Consider the following 25134-nt stretch of genomic DNA (forward strand, 5'->3'; position numbering starts at 1 on the left):
TGCCATTTTACTCCCAAGAACTGGATCTCCTGTGCAGATCCTTTGACCTTGCCTCTTTTGATGGCAAAAAACAGCTTTCAGAAGGATCTGAATTACTCTCTTCCCTTCTCAAACAGTTCTTCTGCTTTGTTGTCCCACACAGTGACGTTGTCGATGTATTACAGATGTTCAGGGCATCACCCTGTTCCAATGCAGTTTGGAGCAGTCCATGACAAATGGTTGGACTGTGTTTCCACTCCTGGGGCAGTTGATTCCAGGTGTATTGGACACTCCTCCATGTGAAAGCAAACCGTGGCCTGCACTTTGCTGCCAAAGGAACTGTGATAAACACACTGGCAATATCAGTTGTAACACTCCACTTGGCTGCCTTTAACTCCGGTTCACGTTGGAATTCCAACATGTCTGGTATGGCAGTGCTCAGATAGATATGTGGGACAACACTAATCCTAAATCATAGTTTCTACACCAAATAGAGTGAGTGTATGTATCATAACGAGAGTCTGTGGTTTCTATCTCAAACCACCGTGTTATACTAGACAATAGTGAGCCTACTCGGTCCTTGCAAAGAAGAGGCACCTACCAGAAGTCCTGAAGCACACCTTTTGCTTGGCTTTTCTAAATATTATTTTCTAGGGGTGAATTAGACAGCATATTTGACTCTTTCCACAACAACAAAAAAAAAAAAAGATAAAGCTTTGCAGAAACCAAAGTACACTTGGGCATAATTTTTTTTTTTTTTTTTTTTTTTTTTCCCTGAAGGCTTCATTTTCTCTTTCCAGAGAAGAAAAGATGTTTCATACTCTTGAACTCACTTGCATCATTTGGTGGTGTATGATGCTATTTCAACCCTTGCATGCTGACATCCAGTGTACGGGGTGTAAGTATGTTTTTGCAGATATAATATGAGAAACAGGGTTTAATGCTTCATTTACTGGAGATATATGCAATTAATCTTGCAACTTTAATCTTAAGCCTGACAGACACTATCCTCTGCATTCAACAAAAACAACAGCATTTCTTTACTGAACTTATTCTGTAACACTTTCAGCAGAAGCACAAGAATCACCTATTACAAACGTGAAAATGAATTGGAGAAAAATGGAACTGTCCTGGGAGAGCAGCAAGAATTTCTCTAACTACAAATGCACCATCATGGACAAAGACAAGACATGTGCAGACACAAAGGTAAACTTGCTATTTGTTGAGACAAACAATTGCACCTTGCTCTTTACCTTTTATTGATTTCACTTTGAAAACATGAATCAGTTGCAGGTAAATTTTGATCAGCGATTGTTTGTAGTCTAGAGCTTGATCTGCCAGGGGCTGTGAAAAGCCATCACCAATGCCAGGGCACATTTGCTGCAGGAGGAGCATCCCGTGCATGTGACAGAACTGAAGTTCTGGCACCAAAGTGGAAAGGAGACAATAGCCCGAACTGTACCTGTGTTGAATCATTAATAGGGATGCCGCTACTGAAAAAAAGGAGCAGCTGTGAGACCTCTAGAGAATTTAGAGAGACAAAGACTCTTCAAATAAAGAGTGGATTCCCCAAACATTGCCATGGATTTTCATTTCCTCAAATTCTTCACTTGTTTCCCAGTAAATTCAATCATGCTGGTAGCACAGGTTATGTCATAAACCTATATTATCCAAAGATAAAAGTAGGAAGCTTGACAAAGAGATAGAGATGGGTTATTTAGCCTAGCAAAACAGATGCTTTAAATTAGAAATACATATTACAAAACCACATCACATTCTTACTGAAACTTATGAGTATAATGCCATAGACATCATTCTGACCCCTGGGAAGGTCACATGAGGACTTCTATTATATTTTACTTTATCCTTTCACTAAATTCCATTGTGGTTCCACCATTTATTAACTATATCCTGTTATGCCACTGGGGTACTATTTGCCTTCTCTAATAGTTGCACACTAGTGTAGCATCCAATTCCTGAGCTGCAAAGAATTTTGTGTAGTTATGTTTTTGATCACTCAGTTCCATTCTACATCACTCTCAAGTGGTAAAGGAGAGAGTTAGCTCTTGAACCTAAAACACATAAACATACACAGAGGATTTTTGCTCTACAAACTGAGTTTCTGGGTTGCACTTCCATAACCAGAATCATCAAGCACTAGCAGAGAAAAAAATAGAGGAATAAAACATCGATGTGTTCTTTTTCAGGAGAATGGTTCACTATGCAGTTTTCCAGTGGAACTATACATGCCTCGGCACAAAGGGGCATCCTTTATCATTGAAGTGGCAAACACAAACATCTCAAAAGTCTGCAGGTTTATCCCTGGAGGTAATGTCTATGGTCTGCGTAAGGTTTTCTCCATTTGCAATCTTTAAAAGGTGTTGCCTTAGAAAGCAATTACCTACACAGTAGGTAACTGCTCTATTTTCTATTAAAAATATTTGCAGATCTGCTAAAATTATTTTCTCTGAAATGAATGTTTCCACAATTCTGCAAGAGATGCATTATTACAAATGTATTAATAATTGCATTATTCTCTTTCATACTAGGGGTCCAAAATGCTGCTAAATTACAGTGGTTTGAGGGTAGATTCAAATAACTGTTCTGGCTATTACAAATGAATATTTTAGCACCCATTTCTTTATTAAATGCTTTTCTGCTGGGTTGTTGATGAGTTTGTCAGGATCAGACCACAGAGCTAGCTAAAGGCACAGTGTGGGGATCAGTGAAAGTCATAAAATGGGAGGTGAGGAAAGGAAATAACCACAGAATCACAGAATGGTTGGAGTTGGAAGGGACGTCTGGAGATCACCTAGTCCAACCCACCTGCTAAAGCAGAAACACCTAGAGGAGGTTGCACAGGAACGCATCCAGGTGGGTTTTGAATGTCTCCAGAGAAGGAGACTCCACAGCCTCTCTGGGCAGCCTGTTCCAGTGCTCTGGCACCCTCAAAGTAAAGAAGTTTCTCCTCATATTCAGATGGAACCTCCTATGTTTTAGTCGGTGCCCATTGCCCCTCATCCTATTGGTGGGCACCACTGAAAAGAGTCTGGTCCCATCCTCTTGACACTCACCCTTGAGAAATTGATAAAGTTTGATGAGATGCCCTGTCAGCCTTCTCTTTTCCAGGCTGAACAGACTCAGCTCTCTCAGTCTCTCCTCATAAGAAAGGTGCTTTAGGCCCCTCATCATCTTCGTAGTCCACCGCTGGACTCCTTCCAGTAATTCCTTGCCCTTCTTAAACTGGGGAGCCCAGAACTGGACACAGTACTCCAGATGTGGCCTCACCAGGGCAGAACAGAGAGAGAAGATAGCCTGTGGTGATAAGCAGGTAGGAGCAAACTGAATGTAGCAATCTCCTAATTTTGCCCTGGTGTGCACGTGCGCGCACACACACACATACAGGTGTGAGGGTTCCCAAAGCTGCTGTGCACACATTGAGCTGAGGCAACTGTTTACAAAGATATTCTAAGCCAGCCCCGTATGGGAGTTAGTCAAAGTGGGGTTCAGGGAACCCCTGGGTTCATAATTCCATACCTGAATTTTTTACAGCACTTTTTCCCCTTCCTTCTGAACTTAGACCTCTCCACTAAAATTGCCTGTTCACCAGTGCTCCTGCAGCTGTATGTAACTGGGGTATTTCAGACTTGACAGAGGTGATGCGATTAGGAGCTTGTTCATATCTGAGCAGAGAAAGTACTCCCTGCTCTTCCCGGGGACTTGAGAGAGCAAACGCTCTCATGGTGACCCTCAAAATACAAGCCAGGATACAACTAAACCCTCTTGCTTTTGATGTTCCTCCCAGCTAGCCCTAATATTGGGGGCTGGAGGTAGCAGGAGAGGAAGCTTCCACCTTTTCGCTGAAGTTAGCGCACAAAGAAGCAGAAAATTGGCTGAAGAAGGCAGAATGAGGCTGAGCATGCCTGCACAGCCCAGCAATGGGGGAGCTTCCAAAGAAACAAGGTTTCCACTTCAGTGTGCTCCACCAAAGGAAGAGATCAAGTCACAGTTGCCCACATGAGGGCGGAAAGCTCTAGCTGGAAGGCTCTTTGGTCGAAGAAGAAAAAAGCCCCACCTTATTTTTAAAAGTCCCAGCTTTTTAAATGCTGTCTGTAGATACTTCAGGAGTGGATTCCTGGGCATTGGTTTTCAAAAGGAGAAATACTTCCCTCTGTAGCACTGAGGATGATATTAAAAGGTAATGTGCTTCCCTTTACCTGTGTGAATGCTCTACTCATTCCCAGGTTTCACAGTTCAGAGTCAGTCAAAATAGGGTGAGAGTCCAGCTTTCTCTCAGTTGTCATTCTTAACTCAAGAAAGAATCAGCTGGAGTTGCAGGTGTGTAACATATCTAAGCATGTGCCAGGATCCTCCAGCGTGGAGCAGTCACACGATTTTTCCTCATCACAGATATTCCTGTGTTTGCAGGCATGAACAGATCAGCCATTGAAAACTTCTCCTGTGTGATTTATAACGTTTCCCTCATGAACTGCACTTGGCAAGCAGGCAGGGATGCTCCAGGAGATACACAGTATTTTCTGTACTGGCAGAACTCAAGGTAAGTCAGTCTACCTGAGTCTAGGGAAGTCTGAATTCTCATTTAACACATCGCGCTGCCCAAATTTAACTAAAATAACTATATACAGAGATGACGACGAGACGGAATGTGAGCTTTACATTAAAGATGAAAATGGCAGAAACACGGGATGTAGATTCCAAAATGTGAGGATAGTGACTGAAAAATCTTACTTCCTGGTGAATGGGTCTAGTAAAGACTCTCGGATCCAGTTCTATGATGAGTACATTCAACTGTATAAAATTGGTAAGGAAACATTTTTATTTTATTATTGTTTTATAAAATAAGGAAGTGGGGATTTTTTCTCTGAAAAGAAGAATAAAACAAAGTATGCAGCCATCACAGGATCCAGCAGCGTAGAAGAGATTTCACTCCTGACAGCTGACAGGATAGAGTTCTAAAAATTACCTAAAACATGTAGAGGCAGAGGCAGCCTGAAATAGCAGCTCGGAGAAGTGTTGTGAACATACCCATGTAATTCAAGTGATGCGATGCAATGGTTAGACTTTCAAGGCCACCTTTCTGATGGACTCATTTTGCCAATCCTTAATTCCATACCTCTCCAAGAGCCACAGGAGCTACATGTCATAAAACCAGAGGGAGCATTCAATTTGCAAATTAAGACTGCATTAGTTAAATATGTGGGTACCTACATGTGAGCTAGGTGTTTAAGCTCCGTTAGAGATCCAGGACAGGATTCAGTTGCCTAAAAACATGCCACTAGTGCTGTTTGAGACACCCTCAGACACTTGAGGCAACCACAAGCCCTGCAGATGTGGCCCAGCACCTGTGAGAGCCCAGGGTCCTCCTGGGTGTCCTGTGTGCTCTGAAATGCACCATATGAGACTGAGCCCTGCCTGCAGCCAGTGCCGGCTGCAAAGCCCAGAGCTGTTCAGTTGAGCATGTCTGGTCCACGGCATGTCAAACAGCTTTGCAGTTTGGCACTACTGATGAGACCCCCACTGACTATAGCAGTGAGACACCTAGGTCGCACCTAGTCAGCTATATTGTAGGCACTCAAATTCTGATCACTTGGTCTTGCAACTGAATACTGCCACATGTGCAAAAACCTCCGTCTTTTTTCCTATAGAGACTTGCATTGTCAAAGTGAAATTTAGATGTAGAAGAAAATGGCACTGTGCTGGTCGTACTGCTGAATTACGCAAAATTCTTTATACCTTTTTTACATGAACTTCAGTTACTTCAGATGTCCATCAACTGAAGTGTCGTATTCCTGAGTTTCGCTACTGTATTTTACTCGTTTAACAGAGAACATTTGCTAATATCAGTAGCACACAGCTGTACATCAGTTGCCTCAACTTCACATGTATTTTGCTATGAACACGAGTTGTAGCTGATTACTGATCGTGTCTACATTAATTATTTCACTTCTTTCCAGAAATACTCACTCCACCATTAAAAGTTGCTGTCAATTGTACTAGAGATCCAGTGGGTTGCATAATTACATGGCAAGCACCCCTTACGAGTCATGTGGAAAACGAAAACTGTTTTCAGTATGAAATTAGCATACAAAATAAGGTAAAACCAATTTCTTTGTTTGTATTTGGCATCATACCTATTAATATGCATATCTATAATGTGCATGCTTCTATTTCCTTCATTGATTAACTTCTGTGGCATCCTCCTGCTCCAGCCCTTCTGGTCTCACATCCCACCACTCATGACCTTATTTCAAACTAACAAGAGATGCAAAGCAGAAAAGCAGTGGAAAGCAGGGAAATGCTATGAGGGATGTGTGTCCAAAGACCAGGAGAGCACCTGAGATGCTCTCCTGCACAAGCATGTCCCACAGGAGATGACAGTGGGATGGCAGCCTGTGATCCGCAGCAAGGGGTGACAGCCTCCAGCCCAGGCCAGGGCCTCTCAGGCTCAGGGCACCTCAGCTTCAGCTGCCCTGATGGCATTTTTCAGATGCTGGAAAGTTCACAGCTGCCCCTCAGTTTCAATATGCGGGACTGTTTTGCCCCCGCTGAGCATCCACGTCTCTCCTCCACCACCTCTCCCGCCATCTGTTGCCCTTTGGCAGTCTTCCCTCGGACACCATCCTTCTCCTGGAGCCTGGTTGAGCCAACCTGACCACCACATGTCTACACGGTGTCTGCCAAAACCTCCCATTTTGAAACCACAGCTAAAATAGAAAACACTTTTCTGAAATATTCAATACCAGCAACTCAGGGGAAAGTTCACACAGGCTCAGGGTAGGGGTCTGCAATGGATGCGTTCGCTTTTCAGTGAGTTACTCTCTTACTTTCTCTGCAGTCAGATGTGGTGCTACCCACTGCCTTCCAAGGTAGATTACAGACAAATCATGTCCTTATTCCATAGGCTGTAAGAGAGGAACCTAAGACGGCTACCTCAGTTGCAAACACGTATGTACCAAAAGTGTGCTGGGATTTCTCCTACACTATAGGCACAGCACTACCAATCTACCATAGTGACCACAGGAGACAACACGGGGCATGGCATGTCACTTTATCACAGCTGAGGTATGTCTAGTTTCCACCAAGTATGACGGAGAGGCTGAGGTGTCAAATTCTCCTCCACAAATCTCAGTGCCTAAAGGACCTGATTTTAACACACCTAAAGACAAAGGGCAGGAAAATTCGTTGAGCCCGTGAGTTCGACAAGGAGGTGAGAAATAGCACTCTTCCTCCCCATCCCTGGGATACCTGTTTCACCATTGCATGGTTTCCACACATGGATAACATCTGCACTGTGACAAATTAGGGCTGCCTACCTACTCCATTTCCCAGTCACAGCTCAGAAGCTTACCACAGTGGCAATTCCTCAGGCCTTTGTAACACAAGACCATTAGAGGAAAGATCAGCTAAGGGTTAAACATAGATATAGAATTGCAATAAAGCAATATGTCATTAAAACTCATTAATTCATTCAAAACGATGCCTGCAGCTTGCATGCTGTTCGGATTGTCTGGATTTTCTATCTTGCATACATTAATAATATCTACCTTGGTAGCTACTTCAAGGAGTAACTGCAGTACATGTAGCTTTCTAGCTGGCTGGTATAATTTGGCAGTAGGATCTTGCGTGAAATACTTGGAATATTTTACATAAAGATATAGGTTACAACATACAACTAAGGCAATATTATCAAAATGTTTGTTTTAAAGAAAAACACATTACTACTTCTTTCCTGTGCTGCACTCAGAATGGGTGGGGTTCTGTAGATTCCTACACGTGCCTGTGAAATTCATCTCACAGACGGAGACACCTTAATGTAGGTGTCTGCAGAGGAGCATGGATATCCCATAACAGTCAATGCATATCTAGGGCTCTGTGCAGCTGAGCAGTAGGTGCCTCACGCCCCTTAAGGTCCCATAGGTACTGGAGGTATCAGAGGTACCTACATGGAGATGGCAGATGTAACTCACACATTTCAGGAGGGGTCACCAGAAGCAAGGCAGGATACCCCATAGCAGCTGGAATGGGACTGTACATCCAAGTTTAGGCAACTCAGTTGCACCCTCCCTGTTCACAGCAAAGGCTGATGACTTCCATCATGTCCTAAACTGAAAGAGCTCAGCTGACAATGAGTAATGGGGAAATACTAGTCGCCTTTATAACGCAACATACATGGCAGGTGTATTATCTGAATCGGCGTTCCTTCCAATTACATCTTTCTGACTTTTCCATTGTGCCGGCTATCCTTCTGACATTACATGTGATAGATGTTTCCAGGACCTCAGTTTTTCAGTGTTTTCTGGGATCCTTGCTAAAGTCACTGCTGTTGATTTTGTTCACTCATTTTTGAACCTAACCATTTTTCAAAATTTTCAGGTTCTTTTACCTAGGTCAGTGTTTTATTCTAGTCAATAAAATTTTAATTGTATGGGATGTATAGGTAGCCCCTGAGTATGGATCACTCAGATGTCTAACAGAGACTTTGACTGGAAGGAGGGTAAATTTGTTGTTCACATCAATTTTCTGCCCCATGTTATTAAACTATTGCAAAATCACAGCTTCCAAATCTGTTATGTTTGGATGATGATTTGATTGCTTGCATAATTTGAATCCACTTCTGCTGGATGAGAATGCACAGTGTAAATATGCCCTTAGAGGCAAATACAGCTTCTCACAACCACTGATAAATAATTCATGTTTCCTTCCTTTTCAAAGATGAAATGGAGGAAGCCAAAACTCTGAGTAAAGTGCTATATTCTGGGACATTACTGGAGCACAATATCCCACTGATTTTTAGATTTAAAATTATTTATGATCATTATAAGCAAGAAAATGAGAACAAAAGAGGGAGAAATATTTGATTATTTGACAGGAAAATAATAAAAATGAAGATTTGGTTTTGGTTTGCAGGATAAGCCCACAGAAGGGAAAAAGGATAATCCTGTAACAGTAAGTATTCTTGTCTTATACAAATTTGTGCTTTTTCCCCCTTAAGGATATAAATACCTTTATACAGAATATAGTCGCTTCTATAGTATAGAATTATAGTTTTTGTATCAGTATGGCAATAAGAATCCAGGAAGATATGTTGCTGTGCTATCTTTATGTAGAAATTCCTTAATATGTCCATTTTGGATGAGGTAGCTTACGCTAGGCAAAATTTTCCATGAATTTTACAAAACTTCATACTTTCCGTTTATCACACAAATAGATTTTGATTAAGACAGATGTGACACTTTGCTTAATACAAACTGGAAACATTGTCTTTCCTGTATCTCTCAGTGAAAAATACCTCTGTGGTTCAGGACAGCCAGACAGTGGTAATGCCGAGATCTTCAAAACCTGTGGGAGTTAATTTGGATTCCTGTACACACTGTCCTGTACACACTGTCAGTCATCCCCTGACACAGGACTGGTCCTTTCAGCCCTGGAAGCTTCTTGGGCTTGGCAGATTCCAGACTTCATATAAAGTATCATGAGGCCAGATGATACATATCTGTTACTGGACTGTCTCAAAAACCTTGAGTCTGTTTAACAAAGACAGACACTGTTCAGGGCATATTTGCATGATTAATCCCCATAAAGGTTGAGAAGCGAATTTACAGGGTGCTTCTACATTTTCAGCTTTTTGTCCTTCTGTTTTTTTAAGATCCATAAACAAGGACAGGGAACAAAGTGCACTTAAATCATAACAAATTAAAGACCAAATAAACTTCAAAATCCAACTACAAACTTCAAAAACCAGCAAGATTCAGTGGCAGGATTAACTAATTTATCACAGTTTTAAATTTGGGGAGAAGAACATGTAACTACGACATAGTTATAAAATCATATAAATTAGTTTTTTATAGAAACTGTATCAGGAAATTAAATCCCAAATTTTATTAATATTTGCCTATGAGGTGAAATGCACAGTCTGATTGCTTTGATTTTAGGTAAGGAACAACACATACAAATTCCAAAATTACAATGAGAAAAAAAAATACATTCTGAAAATCAGAGCACGTGGCAAAAACTGTCTTGTAACCTCGAGGTGGGGAGAATGGAGTGAACCCATCGAGTTTGGTAAGAGTGTGAAATATTATTTTGATATTGTTTTGTGGGGGGTTTTGTTTGTTTGTTTGGGTTCTTTTTTTTCCAGTATTACCATGTTTGCCTCCTTTTCTCCCTCGCACTCAAAGATACAAACAAAAACTTAATTCTTACCGAATTACATGTAAGGAACTGGGTGGAAATTCTTAAATCAGAGGAGATGCTTTAAGTACTATGGCAACAGAGGCTGATACCAGCTTTTGGTTGGTCAGGATTGTGAAGGCAGCAGTTTCTCAGATACCAGGGCTACAGGAACAGTTGGAGACAGACCCAAGTCTTGTCTTGGGTCCAGAGTGCTGAGGCTGCCTTTCAGTTCTTCAAGTTTTTGCCGGGAATATCATACTCTTCCTTCCACATCTTCCTTTTCACCCTTTCCTCAACACTCTTTTTACAGTTCCACCAATTTTGCTCTATTTTTCATTCTGTGACACTGTTTCTTCATCTCCTTTTCTGGATTTTCTTCTTTAACTCACTACAATTTAAATGTTCAAAATGGTTTAAAATGTGTCCAGCATACCTGAAATTTTTTGACAAAGTTCTGTAAGAAGTCAAGTTGAAGTCCTTCAGATTATTCAAAAAATTGAGTTAAATTTGCATTCATTATTGACAGTCATAAGAACAGCTTTTTGGCATGCTAAGATATTTTCCTCTCTTGGCTGTTTCAGGTCAAGGGAAAGATTACTTCATTTTTGTGACTTTGTCTCTGATAGCACTTGGAACGATCTCAGTGATACTGCTCCCATATTGTCTTTTCAAAAGGTAAGTCAATCGCATTGATGTAGAAACTATTGATATAGTATAATTTCTACGAAACACACTCCTCCTGTCTCCTGCCTTCAAACTTAAATAATCTGATTATCAATGTAATGAAGTATTATTACAAGTATTGTTGTTGGTGGCACTTTGGCATGCAAAATCATGGCAAGTGAAAAAGGGGAAAGGATGTTAAAAAGCAAGTGACCGATTCCACCAGATCCTGCGAAACATTTTTGTTCTTACGCATTTAACATCCACATCGCTTTGAAGCCATTGGCTTCATACAGTACAAGACAAGAGTGAACCAGGATAAATGAGCCTGTCATTATTTTGATAAAACTTCTCAGGGGCGGAAGAAAGTTATGTTGTGTGATTTACTGAAAGTCATTGTTTAATAAAGTATTTACTGTGACTCTCGCCACAAAGTAAATTTTAGTTACCCCAGTTATTAGTGGAATAACAGTTACCCACCTGTCTACACTCAAAATACTTTCCTTCTCACTTCGTGACAGAGCAATAGCTATTCAATCTTGAAAGTAAAAAATGCCCTTAAGGTACAACACAAAATGTTTGTGTAAGTTATATTAACAGTATTCTTAATTTCTTCACAATCCTATTTTCTACCCAAAGGTATTGCAGTTTCAAAAGCTTATTTTCTCCCATTCCACAACCAAGAGACAAATTTAATGTATCAACTGATGAAGACACACAGGTACGCTTTCTTTTCAATTCAGTTAAATTTGTTAACTGTAAACCACAATCAGCTTGACTAGAATAACAGGCATAAAAGGATGAGCATTAAATTGGGTCCATTAAAAACTAGTTTGTTCCCATGCAAAGTATGCTGTTTTGAAACTAGAAATGCTCTATGCCAGTGCTGAGACTAGTGATTTTCCTGTATTTGGAGCCATATTTTAAAACCAGAGTTATCATTTTTAATGAGACCAGTAACTTCTGCATGTACCAGTTTCTCTAGGTTGCTGTTCATGCGTTGAAAATAACCTAAGTGAGAAAGCATTTGCTGTTAGCGTTTTCAAATATCTATGGTCATAATACAATGTGAAAATACTTTTTATAAATCTGGCTATACATATTAAAAAACCAAACCAAAACAACTGTTGCACTGAATCATGAAAAGCACAAATGGAAAGTCTCCACAGCTTAACTATCCTTCCTCTGTGCTTCAGCATAGGATTAGTTATGACAACTTTGATGTTTTGTGCAAATTGTGTTCGACCAATATTCTGTAGTATCCCTACGCAGTCTCTTTAATCATCCGTACTTTTAGAAAGCTTTTCAAATAGTCTGTTTTACTGCACTTAAAATCCATTACAGCTTATCCTTATTCCTTTCCTATGTACAGCATCTTACATACTTGCACACTGCCAACAGCAACTAACTCTTCCAATCTTTCTTCACATGCCATGACAATCAGGGTGCAAACCATTCACGTTTCTCTTCCAATTTGTCCGTTTGAAGAGTGGCTTGCACAACATCTGCCTAGTGAGGGAATGCTTTGTATTAGCTGGATAAAACAAGGATGTTCTTAAAGTCAGTGAACCATGCTAGTTGTTCATTGCCTACCATGTTTCAGGGGGCAATGCCAACCCCCCTTCCCAAAGAGGCTTTCTTCCAAAAGTGACACAGAAATTTTCTTTCAGTCCTTCACAAAGAATCCACAAAGCCATTACTACTCAAACTCTCCGGTTTTGGTAACTATATACCAGCACATTGTCCTAACTTACTTGGCTTTGGTCCTATCATCTTCGGCTTTAATAGAGGAGAGGTAGTGATGTAACTTGTATGAGTTTTATCATATACATTAAGTCATAAATACCCAGTATCTCGCTTCAAATCAGGCTGCCAGAGCTAAGGCTACAGCACAGCAGTCCATAGTCTACCAAGTTATTAAATAGTAATTGGTATCAAAATAACAAGCACTCCTTCAAAAATTGCAGACCCTCTGGATTGCTTGTTTTTGCTAAACTGTATATCCTGTATTTACACTACCAGAAATACTCAAAAATCACTCCACACAACCCAGCAGCTTTTGTGAATGTGCTTTTGTAAACGGTGACACAGGCACTTCCACATAGGCAGCACCTTATCAGTAGTTCTCAGAGTTCAAGTGCAGCCCTCAGCTCAGGTTACCTCATGTGCCCCGTGAAGGTAATTTGTAAGTCGTGTCTAAAACAGTTTCTAGATTCTTCTTTCCCTATTTTAATCTAGTCTTAAAGCCTAGTTTTATTTTATCTTTTCTCTCCACTCTCAGGTATCTTTAACACTGATTGAATGCTGTTGTTCTTCAAAGCTGATAATAAAGCATAAATAGGTTATGTATGGAGACCTATCCTTCTCCATTGCACACCAGAACTACCTCTTCCTTGCATTTAGTGCTAACATATTTAGGAGCCATTTTGAAACCTGTAATGTCTTTTGCTAATCACACCTTCTTAAAACTTGCATTTCCTCATTTTGTCCCTACTTACCCAACAACCTTTCACATTTTGCCATTATTTGTCCTGTTTCACAATACTTTTCCTTAGATCACTGAAAAAAACTCATGATTTACAACCCTTACTGCGCTGAGTTTATACTTTTATCCTTAACACTCATGTTAAAGACCTGCCAGTTTTCCTATTTGCCATGAGGAAGATCCAACCAACCAATTCACCCAGTGCATCAGACACCTTGCATTCCTCTAACCCATTTTATTACTCTTCCTTCACTTTTTGGCCATTCTTACCCCAAATACTTTCCTCACCTTCACTCAGAACAATACTTTGTTTTCCTCTTTTCCTGAATTCCAAGGACTTGCAAGACACACTGTGTGCAGATGCATTGCTTTCCTCAGTGAAAGGCCAAGTAGCATAAACCACTAGGATTATGAAGTCCTGCAGCACTTGCCAGTTCCAGATTTCCTAGACAAAATTCCTCACCAAGTCATCCTAGTTTCATGTTTTGTAACATACTCTTAATGTGACAGCCAGCTTGCTTTTTCCCTTCTTTCTCCCAGCAACGCTGCCTGCCCTCTCCCCTGCACCCCGCCACTATCCCTCCACTTTTTTTTAAAAATCAAATTTATCTCTCCTCAACATTTTAAGCCCCAAGCCCTGTATCAGTGCTATGATCTTACCCGGCACCTTCCACTCTTGTAGAACTCCTGGTTAACCAATGTAAAGCCGTAAGATAGCAACCAAAACATTTGCTCTCTTAGTGCCTATACATGGAAAACTCAGGTAATACTCACTAAGTAAATTTCTTCTCTTGTCTCAGTTAAGGTTGTCCAACTTTTATTTTTTTTCCCTTCATCTGATAATAGCTAGCAGTGATCATACACATTAGAAGTCTAACAATCCTTAACGGTCCTCAAAACTGTTTTCTCGGGCTTTGCAAGCATTTCCTATGTATTAAAATATCAAGAGGCGGTGCATTTAGTACTGGTGTACCTAACGTTTAGAAATGTTCTCTGATCAACAGCGACTCTGTGGCTTATTGCATGTTACACAATTTTCTTTCTCTTTAGACAGAGTATGTAAATCAACTGAAAAAAAGTTGTACTGAGGAAATAACTACAGTTGAAGAGATGACTTAACTTTCAAAACATAAAGATCACTTGGATACCCCAGCATGAAAGAAAATCACAGATCCTCCTAACAAAGAACTATTGCACAGCACAGGCTAGAAATGAGTATTATTACCTATAAAACTATTTGTCCCACCTAAAATGGGACGGGGGAAAACAAAAAAGGAGAAAAATGGCTAAAATGTACTCTTTTCGCTTCTTTCAAAAACACAATGCCTGGCAGCTGAGCTTTTCTGCACCTACTGTGAAGACTTACTTAAACCTTGCTGAGATTTTCTTCAGTGTGAGATAAGGCCTTTCAACCACAACACAGAAGAAACTTATTATTTCCAGTCTTCATTGCTATGATGCTTCTTTCCTCCAAATATAATGATTTCCTATAGAATGCTAGGACTGCTTAAGAATGCCACAGTAGTTAATTTTACCAGCTTATATTTTCTACCCAGAGTATTTTTGGAAGCAGAAACTAGCTATTGAAAATGTTTTAAAATGTCCTTCAACATCACAATCAGCAATACCTAACTGTCACAGTATATCCAATAAACTTTATGCAAAACAGAAAAACAGGAAAACAAAATAACACCTGTCAAAAGTAACTATTAATACTGGGCTGCCAGTCAGCCATTTCATGGGCTCAGTACTTACAATGCAAATGTGAATCTCTGCAATATTAATAGAGATTTAACTCACATGGATTGTATTTGAGTCTTCAAAAATCCAGTGTAACACTTGTGAGAACTGAAATAAAATCTGTAACAGGACTTAACTGAATTTTAAATGTAAATACTTCCCAAGACCAATGCATTTTATTATTCCCTTCAAAGGGTGCAAGCCTTATTTCCAATGCCTTTTAAAAATAATACAGGCTTTAGATGCCAGTATTTTCTTTTACAAATTCCAGATGTTTTCCTGTTTAAAACATTTTTTCTCAAAATAAATGTCAGCGTTTCAATAAGGCAGAAAACAAATGCTTTCTTTAAAAGTCTCATTTATTGTTTGCCTCTTATGTTCCCACACTGCGTAATCACACATTGAAGATTGCTGCTGCACGACCAAGGGAAGCCATATACTAAAAAAAAAAAAAAAATGAACACCAAGTAGTACATGCTGAATGCACAGCATAGGTAGACTGCAGTTCCACTTAGGAAAAACCCAAACACCCACACTTGCATTGATTTCTTTTCCTATTTCTTCTGGTTAAAATCTAGTTCTGGAGGTGAAGAGGGAAGGTGGGGTGAAAGATCTCCTTGCCATTTCAAGGGCTGCTCAAGTAATTGTCCTGCTTGGTTCTACCTCACAAACCCAGGGCCACCATACGCTAACAGCGAGGTTATGGGGAGTATCCTATCATTATCTCCACCTTCCAAGCTACTGATAAAGTTACTCCTAAGTATTCTATTTATATGGACAAAAACTCTTCTCCTGCCCCCAAAGATCAATATAATTCCAAGAGAAACAGCAGGTTGATTGGCAAGGTCAACATCAAGGGACCCGCCTGCACCACAAGGGAGCCACCATGACCAAACAGGGTAAAACACTTCCAGCGGGTACAACGCAGCTGCGTTACGTACTAACATTCACATACAGATGCTGAAAGCGGTGCTTGTGCAACAGTGAAAGGAAAAAGGTAAATTATATGTTGGAGAGGAAGGTAATAATCAGCCAAAGCCACATAGTTAATTTAAATACTTCATCTTGAACAGCAACCTCAGAAGGCACACAAAAGAACTTAAGACAGCTCAGTCAGCCTTCATTGACTCATTATACAATGACACACTGTTTTCTTCTCATGATTTAGAGAGAGCTCTTACAAACATGACTGGAAGATGAACACCTTGTTTCCATTTACTGGTCCCCCTACCATGTCTTTGCAGACTATGAAGTACAAAAGTAAGATTATATACATATGGAGAACAGCACATAGGTATCACATTATTTTAAATAGCAGTAAGAGAAACTACTTAATCCGATTTTGGTCTTCTGACAATCCTCAGAACTAGACATCAATCCGTTAATATTGAAGGCTGACCTATCTTGATCTATATTTTACAGCTACACAGAAGCACACATGTTCCCTCTCACACAGCCCATCAACTTCACCTCTTAGAATGAACCTCATTTCAGATTCAGTTCACCTTCCCCAGAGGCACTGATCACTGCTACACATCAGGCCAAACCGTATCTTGAATGGCACAATCAGCATTTCCAAATAGGAGCAATAACACAATACATGGGTTACTCAGAAGACGAAGGCATTTACTAGGTTCCTGGATTTTTGCATGAATGTCATGTTGCTTTCCATGTTGTTTTAAATTTCATTTTAAGCTGTTTTACCAAGGGCAAGAGTATTACTTTTCGACTGTCCTTGGGACTTTGGGTTCTCCTAGCACTACAACAGAAAACCCTCCATTTTAAATTATATGAAAAGCTGCAAATCAGTTTCTAAGAATCATGCAAAAAGCCACTTGCATCAGCTCATCATACACTATCAGACACAAAGAATGGGAGTGGTTTCTATTAGTATAACCCATGCTTCCCCCCCACCCCACCCCCTGAGGTTCTCACATTCAATTATTTCTTTTTTTAAATCAAGCTTATTTTGTTACACAGTGCAGTGTAAATGTATCATAGGAACCGTCATCTGAAACAAGTTTTCAAACAAAAGAGGCTTTCCCAAAGCTTTTATGTAATAATTTCAACACAGATAGAGTAAGTATGTTTATTGTTCTACACCAGAATGCCCCAATTTAAGAACAAAATTGCTAGATGTTCAGCTGTGCAAAATGGTACATAGTGCTTCAGTACAAGTGGAAAAGAACATGATTTGTTAGCAAATACTTTCAAATACAATTTTATGGTCCTAGAAGATAGGACTTGAAACTGGAGACTGATCCACAGGCAAACAGGTTTTTTTCTGCCTAAATTGGACCCAGAACCAATGCCACTGATTCCCCATTGCTGGAAAAAAAAAAAATAATAAAATCGCTACACTGAACTGCCAGATTCAGTGTCTTCATGCATGTTACTGAGAAATGGATCAGTCCTCTGTGTCAGTTTCTAGCCTCATCTACAAATATCATCTGGCTCCGATAAATAAGACTCACAGGAATTTCTTGAAGGTCAATGGTCCATAATGGTAGTTATTCTACATGATCTGCTCAACTTGATTTCCAATTCTAGTTAGGCTGTTTAAATGACTTTCTTGAATTCATCGTACAGCACAAGCACAAAAGCACCCCCCATGCCTCTGAGAACATTGGACCATGCACCCTTGAAGAAGGCCTTTCCTCCCTCATCCCTTGCAATCTTCCGCCAGCAGTCAATTGTTCCAGAGTACATGATATCAGCTGCAGAAAAAAAGCAAAGAGTCATTTTTAACTCCTATAATTGTATCAAACTTGATCCTTTTTTTTTTTTTTTGAAACTGCCCTGCTTCACTTCCCTAGCTACTTTGTGATGTCTCAAACCACAGTTTTAAGACAGTAACACAATACCTAGTCCAGGCAATAAAAAAAGCTTCCTATCTGCTTGCCTAGTTATTAAAAGTCAAATCGCAAAATAAAAATGTTAAGTGCTCTTTTCAGCAATTATACTATCCCCTAGTCGCCTTCATTTAACTTGTCACTGCCAACAGGCATTTCATTTCACCATTTCATATTCTATAAAGAAAAGTCCTCAGTAATTTCTGACAAACACCATGAGTTATGAGCGCTACTGCATTTACTCATACTGTTCAAATATAACTTAAATCATTTATGGAAAAGGAACTGTAAGTGCTGAGAGATGACTGTTTGGAAAAAAAGAACCCTGTCTTGTTGATGCTGCTTGAAGAACTGCACAAATAAACAGCCCACCTCCTTTGCATCCTGACTGCATCATCATTCTACGCCGCACTGTATCAAAAGGATAGGAGACCACACCAGCCACAGCAGTCACCGTCTGGGCAATCATCCAACTGATAACGATATGAGTATTTCTGGGATCAGGGAGCATGCCTGAAATCAGAAAGAAAGTAATTAGGTTTTTTATCTTGCACATGCTCCTCCAGTTCACTCACCGCATGACAGCTACTTTACTAGAACTATTATGAAACATTGTAAGGCCATCTCTGAAGTTGCAACAAAACAGCTGATACAATATAAAAATATTAAGGAAACTCAGAGGATTCCCTTCTCAGTAACCAAAACAGGTAACATTTGAACACCAGGATTCTTTTCAAAATGGCACAAGAAGAGATTTTGCTATTCCCTGCTCTTTATAGAAATAAATGCCACCAAATTTAAGTCATTGTCCTTGTGAATTACACTAAACTATAAGCTAATATCAATGACCTTTACGCCCAAATGTCAAGACTAACAAACACGTGCTTTGTAAAAGCACCACTCAATCCCACTCTGCTAAACACACCTTAATTGCTCTAACAGAGCTACAGTAAAGCACTGAACAAAAAAGAGCTTGTAATTGTGTATGGTTACCACCACGCTTTGATGGCATTTGGAAGAACTCCTTTAAGGACAAGAACAAAACCAGGAACATTTGAAAGTAGCCTGCAGCCATCTACATATGCCCAAGTTTTGCCTTCAACACTGCAGTGTCACTGATGCTGGCACCGATACCTCCCCTCCCCTTCTACCTCCACGCTCACCGTTACTACTGACAGACACAGCTTAACACCCAGGAACAGACATAGAGACAATACAATTCTGAAAATAGGTTTGTCAGATCCCCTCTGAACTTTTACCTTTTGCTGTATCATAGATCCCAAAGTAGGCAGCTCTATAGATGATGATGCCTTGGACAGAGACATTGAACCCTTGATACAAGCCACGCAGACCATCAGACTTGGTAATTTTGACTAGACAGTCCCCTAGACCAGAGAATTCTCTGTCTGCGCCAGCTTTTCCGACATCAGCAGCCAAACGGGTTCTTGCAAAATCCAAGGGGTAGACAAAGCAGAGGGAAGTGGCTCCAGCAGCACCACCAGAAGCCAGGTTACCAGCAAAATACCTCCAGAATTGAGTGTGCTTGTCTACACCTCCCAAGAACACCTGCTTATACTTATCCTTGAAGGCAAAGTTGAGAGCTTGAGTTGGGAAGTATCTGATGACATTTGCCAAATTTCCTCGCCAGAAAGACAGCACTCCTTGTTCCTTTGGAATGCGCACTACACAATCGATGATACCCTTGTACTGCTTATCAGCGGCAATTTGTTTACTTGCATGTTGTACCTGCAAATAAAAACATGTCGTTTGATCGTATGCCCTTGCAGGCCTGACGTACAGCTGGGGTTAAGCCTGCTTATACCACGAAAGAAAGAGCTGTTAAGCCTGAATGCCCGATGGCAGCTGCACACAGAGATTAAGCCTCTGTTAACCATGATAAACCAAGCGTGATAGCAAAATCCCAAGCAAAAGCTCCTGGGTCAGTCTGAGTCTTAAGACTAAGGAGAATTGTCATTTACTCGTATTTTGGTGAAGACTAAAGAACCTGAGGATGAACTTGAGTTAATTCTCAAGAATTACAAGCCTGGGTTTTACACACACACGAAACTAGAGTACATGAAAGGAAGAGTCAAAGACATGGGAGATCTCGCACAATGCTAAGAAGCAGAAAAAGGCTTAACACTGCTTCCCAGCCTCTCCAGAACGGGGGAAGGGCCAGCTGCGAGGAGCAAGGGCAACCACACGGCAAGTACGTGAAGGCCTGAGCGACCTGGAGCTGACAGCCCTGACTGACGGGGGAACCGCCTGACGCCGGGAGGGCTCCCGGCCAGCGAGGTGGGGGGAGAAGGCGGAGCAGCGGCCGCCGCTCCCGGCGATGCCGAGGCCGCTCGGGGCCGGCGGCCGCCGCGAAGGTCACGCGAGTCACCTTGGGGCGCCGGGCGGCCCCGCCCCGCCCGCAGGGGTCACACGGGGCCCCGCGCGCCCGACCGGCCCGGCCCCGCCCCGCCGCGGGGCCAATGCGCTGCCCGCCCGCGCCGTCACGTGAAGGTCACCAAGATGGCGGCGCGCTGCCCCTCCGCCCTCTGCGCGCCCGGCGCCAGCGGCGGGACGGCAGGAAGTGACACCGGCAGCCGCCCCCTCGCCCCTCCCTCTCCCCCCCCCGCCACGGCCCGCCCCTGCCGCAGCGCCGCGCCCCGCATAGCGGAACCGGCTTCTCCGCCGCGAGCACCCACGTGACCCCCCCCCACCCCCCCAGCAGCCGCCACCGCCGCTGCCTCGCGCGCGCTCTCCGTTCCGCGTGGGCGGCGCGCGCCCGCCCTGCCTCCTGCCCCCCTCCCCTCCCCCCGTCGCCCGGCCGGGCCTGCGCGGGCCTCGGCGGGCGCCTGCGGCGGAAGGTGACGGGCTGACCCCGCTCCCGCCGGGCTCGGCCGCGCCGCTGACCTGCAGCAAGAGCTTGACCCGCTCGATGGGGGCCACCGCCGTCTTGCTGATAGCGGCGGCGACGCCGCCCGCCAGAAAGTCCTTGAGGAAGGAGATGGCCTGGTCCGCCATGTTCGCGCCGCGCCGGAGCCGCCGGGAAAGAGACGCCGCTGCCGCTCAGGCTGAAAGGGCGGGATGGCTTCCGCGCATGAGCTAAATGCCGGGCCCTGCTGGCCCCGCCCCCCGGCCCGCCATTGGCCGCGCCGCCCCAGAGGCGGGGCCTCGCCTCCCCGGGTGGGAGGGGCCGGGCCGGCTCAAGGCGGCGGTTACGGGGGGTGGTGGGGTGCGCCGCTCCCTCCCCCCGCATCCCCCCGCCCCTGCGGCGCCAGTGGCGCAGCGCCGCGTCGCCCAGGGCGCCCCGGGCCGGCCGGGCGCCGCCGCCACCTGTGAAGGGCGAGAGGCCTCGCCTCCGCCCCGGCCCGGCGCCTCCCGCAAAGGCGCCCGCCCGGCCCGGCCTCGCCCAGGCCGCAGGGCGGCGTGTAGGTCACGGCTCCTCACACAGATTTTTCCGCAACAGCCGCTGTCTGAACCGTTTCGGTGGAGCTCACAGGAACCCGCACAGCCTTAGCGGGGCACATCTCGCCGAGACGCTGCGCCTCACACGGCCGGACGGGGAGCGGAGTGCGAGGCGGCAGAGCACCGGGTTTGGGGTGCGGGTCTGCGAGCCCGGCCGGTCGGTGAGCGGGACAACCGGGCGAACTGGGAAGATGCTTTGGTGGCGGCTGCTGGAAGCCGGCGCAGGACGCGGGCGCTGCTCGGGCACCGCATGAGCAGCCGCTGGCAGGAGGGGCGCGGATTTGGGGCACCGTCAGGCTACCAGAGGGTTTTGCTCGGTGCTCACCACCCTCAGGGTAATGCCGATTGAAGGCATTCCCGTGTTTCCAGGTTCTGTTCCCACCTGCTCCTCCTCACCATTGAGGTGCCAAGCATCACATCACTGGGCTTCTCTGCCTGTCACTGAACTGATCTGGAAAAATGAAATGCCAGAGAATGTACCCATGGTTTCCTAAACGGATGATCACAGAATTACAGAATGGTTTGGGTTGGAAGGGACCTTCAAAAGTCACCTAGTCCAACCCCCTGCAACGAGCAGGGACATCTTCGACTAGATCAGGTTGCTCAGAGCCCCGTCCAGCCTGGCCTGGAATGTCTCCAGGGATGGGGCAGCTACCACCTCTCTGGGCAGCCTGTGCCAGTGTTTCACCACCCTCAGTGTAAAAAATAACCTTCCTCGTGTCTGACCTGAATCTCCTCTCCTTTAGTTCAAAACCATTGCCCCTTGTCCTGTCACAACAGGCCTTGCTAAAAAGTCTGTCCCCATCTTTTTTATAGGCCCCTTTTAAGTACTGAAAGGCTACAATAAGGTTTCCCTGGAGCCTTCTCTTCTCCAGGCTGAGCAACCCCAGCTCACTCAGCCTGTCCTCACAGCAGAGCTGTTCCAGCCCTCTGATCATTTTTGTGTTGCTCCTCTGCCCCCTCTCCAACAGGTCCATGTCTTTGCTGTGCTGAGGGCTCCAGAGATGGTTGCAGCACTCCAGGTGGGATCTCACCAGAGCAGAGCAGAGAGGCAGAATCACCTCCCTCGACCTGCTGGCCACAATCCTTTGGATGCAGCCCAAGATACCATTGGCCTTCTGGGCTGCAAGTGCGTGTTGCCGGTTCACGTCCAATCTTTCATCCCCCAGTACCCCCCAGTCCTTCTCTGCAGGGCTGCTCTCAATCCCTTCATGCCCCCGCCTGCATTCATACTGGGGGTTGCCCTGACCCAGGTGCAGGACCTTGCACTTGGGCTTGTTGAACTTCATGAGGTTCGCATGGGCCTTCTTCTCGAGCTTGTCCAGGTCCCTCTGGATGGCATCCCCTCCCTCAGGCGTGTCAACTGCACCACTCAGCTTTGTGTCAGCAATGGGGAAGTGTGCTCCTGGCTTCTTGTTTGGGTGCTCAAAGTTAGATGCTGTGAAAAGCTTTTCTGCAGGTTGCCCAAGTAGGTAATCATGGCAGGGCCCCTGCCCCTACAGACACAGGCCTGGTCTCCATCAGTAATTTCTGCTAATTTTATTGTATGCTGAAAGTGAAATTTCACAACTAATGGCCAAAATTCTGTTGGAAATTATACCTATTCTTTCTAAAATTAAGCCTTGAAATAGTTCTAGCTGGAGGGCATTAGTTCACACACACCTTTTATTATTGCTTTCACTTTTAATGGATGATTCCTGCAAAAGTAAATAAAGCCAAACATTATTTTTTTTTTTAAATAGATGACTGGTGAACCAAAAAGTTGCAATAGCTGAGGTGTCTGAAACCGCTGCTTACACATGTATGTACTTTGCAGGATTTCAAAATGAGAGCGTGTCTCCCAGAGGGCGTGTTGTGAGAACAGGATGTGCCAGGTGCAGCCTTTTTCTTTACTGTAGTAGGATATACCATATGTTTTGTGTCACTACACCTTTTTTTTTTGCACATCAAAAGATACAAAGTAAATTGTGTGCTATTTTGTATGGTAAATCATCATACAGATACAGTGAATTGACTCCTATGCCCACACAGGTTCAGGTACATAGCATTACAGGCCTGTATTTTGGATGTAATTAATGAAAGGTACATAGGCATGCGCACACAGCTTAGTGTGGTGTTTTTCTTTTCAAGAAAAAGCTCATAACTGCATGTTAATACTCTCATAGCACAACAAAATGTGCATGAGGCTGAGATTTTTTTTTCCCGTAACTTTTTCTACTGAGTAAAAAAGAACATACTCTGGGACTCTGAAATGTCAACTTGAAAAATTAAGGCAAAACATACATAACTTTAGTTATAGGAGATTGTTCAGTCAATAGTTGTCCTGTCCCATTCTCCCTGGGAGCTCAGATTTGATTGGGGAAATGGTTCTCCCTTTAGCACTGTGCTTTTCCTTCTGTTTCTGCACTTTTTTTTTTTTTTTTCTTTTCTGTTCTTTATCTAATCTCATATTCTGCTGTCCCCTTTCCTAAGAGCTCACAAATTAAGTGGGCTAAAAAGAAGGATGATGTTCTTGAACCTTATGTGGTGCCCCCACATTTCATGTCCAATTATAATCACAAATGAAACTTCTGCTTTTATACAACTGCCTTTTTCCAGAAACCCCACATAGAGCAGAGGAGTCTGTCTTGACTCTCCTGAGAACCTGCTGCTCCAGTTCTCCTGTTTCCAATCTTGACTACACCATTGCAGTAGCAGCTTCCAGGCTTCATTAGAGAACATTTCCTTATTTACAGTAGAGAGTGTAACATAAAATGATATTAAAATCAATGGTGATGGAGTATTGAAATGATATCTGCATTAACTTCCTGAAACAGGGGCAAAGCAATGTGTGCTGGTCTAAAATCCAGACTATTCAAATTGCACCAAGTATGAAGAAACTGTGATTTCTCAGCAATGTGAATACTGGTGTAGGGCTGCTGACACTATTTGCAGCTGGAGACTTGTTTCTGAGGGCACTACAGGTGTTAGGCAGCCACAGTATCACTGCGCCGGAATGTTCTGGCATCATTTTATCCAAGTTCAAAATAAACGCAATCAATCTCTTCCCCTTTTAAAAAGTAACTTCGGAAAGCTGACATAGCATTTCTTCTTTATGATATTGATAGGAACTGAGAATGTATTTGCATAATTACAAAACATGACTATAGACATCCAGATTTTACTACAAAATCCTTTTTTTTCTAGGTCTTAATGCAGAGAATGACATCTAACAAATTTCCTGTCAATCTGATTTTGACATTTGTGAATCCATGTTGTTCCAGTAAGCCTCGATATTCAGAGCCACTTCTCTACTTCCCCTCTGTCTGCACAAGCATGTTCAAAGACTGCAGCAGAGCTGTGCTCCTGTTCTTCTTCTCATCATCCAATACCATTTCAGCCAGCAAAATCCCACAGCCTAATTTAAAAACAAACACATGCAACAACACTAACCTATTATCAGGGCAAGAGAATTTCTGCTACCATATATAAATGTGCAAAGTAAAAGACATAGGTGATTTCATTTATCATGTATGGATTTGCTCTGCTATTAAATGACTAACCCACTATAAAATGTATAACCCCCTCCTCTCACAAACCCAGGAAATTCCCTTCCACACTAGAGAGGGATCAAACAAGTCAAGTCACGTCTCTGTGTTTAGGGGAAGAAGGGATGACTTCGGTAGAATTGGCTTGAGGGTTAGGGAAAACAGTTAAGACAGCAATAAAAGTTGCATCTCTTTGGAATACACTGGTGCTTCACAGCCAAGCGGACAAAACAGTGGA

At 43.1% G+C, this 25134-nt stretch overlaps 2 protein-coding genes across 2 annotated transcripts; one reads left to right on the forward strand and one right to left on the reverse strand.

Annotated features, from left to right (window-relative positions):
• The first annotated feature begins 789 nt into the window (after positions 1-789).
• LOC135990099 (granulocyte-macrophage colony-stimulating factor receptor subunit alpha-like) lies at positions 790-14635 on the forward strand. The gene is made up of 11 exons (XM_065637513.1): positions 790-877; positions 1049-1185; positions 2187-2307; positions 4408-4537; positions 4626-4801; positions 5955-6094; positions 8908-8946; positions 9933-10062; positions 10755-10848; positions 11476-11557; positions 14372-14635. The coding sequence occupies exons 1-11, from the start codon at positions 790-792 to the stop codon at positions 14438-14440; spliced, it is 1206 nt and encodes a 401-aa protein (XP_065493585.1). The 3' UTR covers positions 14441-14635.
• A 2501-nt stretch (positions 14636-17136) lies between these two features.
• On the reverse strand, positions 17137-20979 carry SLC25A6 (solute carrier family 25 member 6). The gene is made up of 4 exons (XM_065657168.1): positions 20815-20979; positions 19173-19659; positions 18286-18426; positions 17137-17778 (listed from the first exon to the last, which is right to left on the reverse strand). Exons 1-4 carry the CDS (start codon positions 20923-20925, stop codon positions 17621-17623), a joined length of 897 nt encoding a protein of 298 aa, XP_065513240.1. The 5' UTR covers positions 20926-20979; the 3' UTR covers positions 17137-17620.
• Between the last annotated feature and the right edge of the window lie 4155 nt (positions 20980-25134).

This window comes from Caloenas nicobarica, chromosome 1 (genome assembly GCF_036013445.1).
Source record: "Caloenas nicobarica isolate bCalNic1 chromosome 1, bCalNic1.hap1, whole genome shotgun sequence".
Lineage (NCBI taxonomy): Eukaryota > Metazoa > Chordata > Aves > Columbiformes > Columbidae > Caloenas > Caloenas nicobarica.

Coding starts and splice junctions, on each gene's coding strand:
- LOC135990099 (XM_065637513.1), top strand. CDS start 790: ATGTTTCATACTCTTGAACTCACTTGCATCATTTGGTGGTGTATGATG. Junction 4,802..5,954: donor CATTCAACTGTATAAAATTG/GTAAGGAAACAT, acceptor ACTTCTTTCCAG/AAATACTCACTCCACCATTA. Junction 6,095..8,907: donor AAATTAGCATACAAAATAAG/GTAAAACCAATT, acceptor TTTGGTTTGCAG/GATAAGCCCACAGAAGGGAA.
- SLC25A6 (XM_065657168.1), bottom strand. CDS start 20,925: ATGGCGGACCAGGCCATCTCCTTCCTCAAGGACTTTCTGGCGGGCGGC. Junction 18,427..19,172: donor GATCTATGATACAGCAAAAG/GTAAAAGTTCAG, acceptor TTCTGATTTCAG/GCATGCTCCCTGATCCCAGA. Junction 17,779..18,285: donor GCAGTCAGGATGCAAAGGAG/GTGGGCTGTTTA, acceptor TTTTTTCTGCAG/CTGATATCATGTACTCTGGA.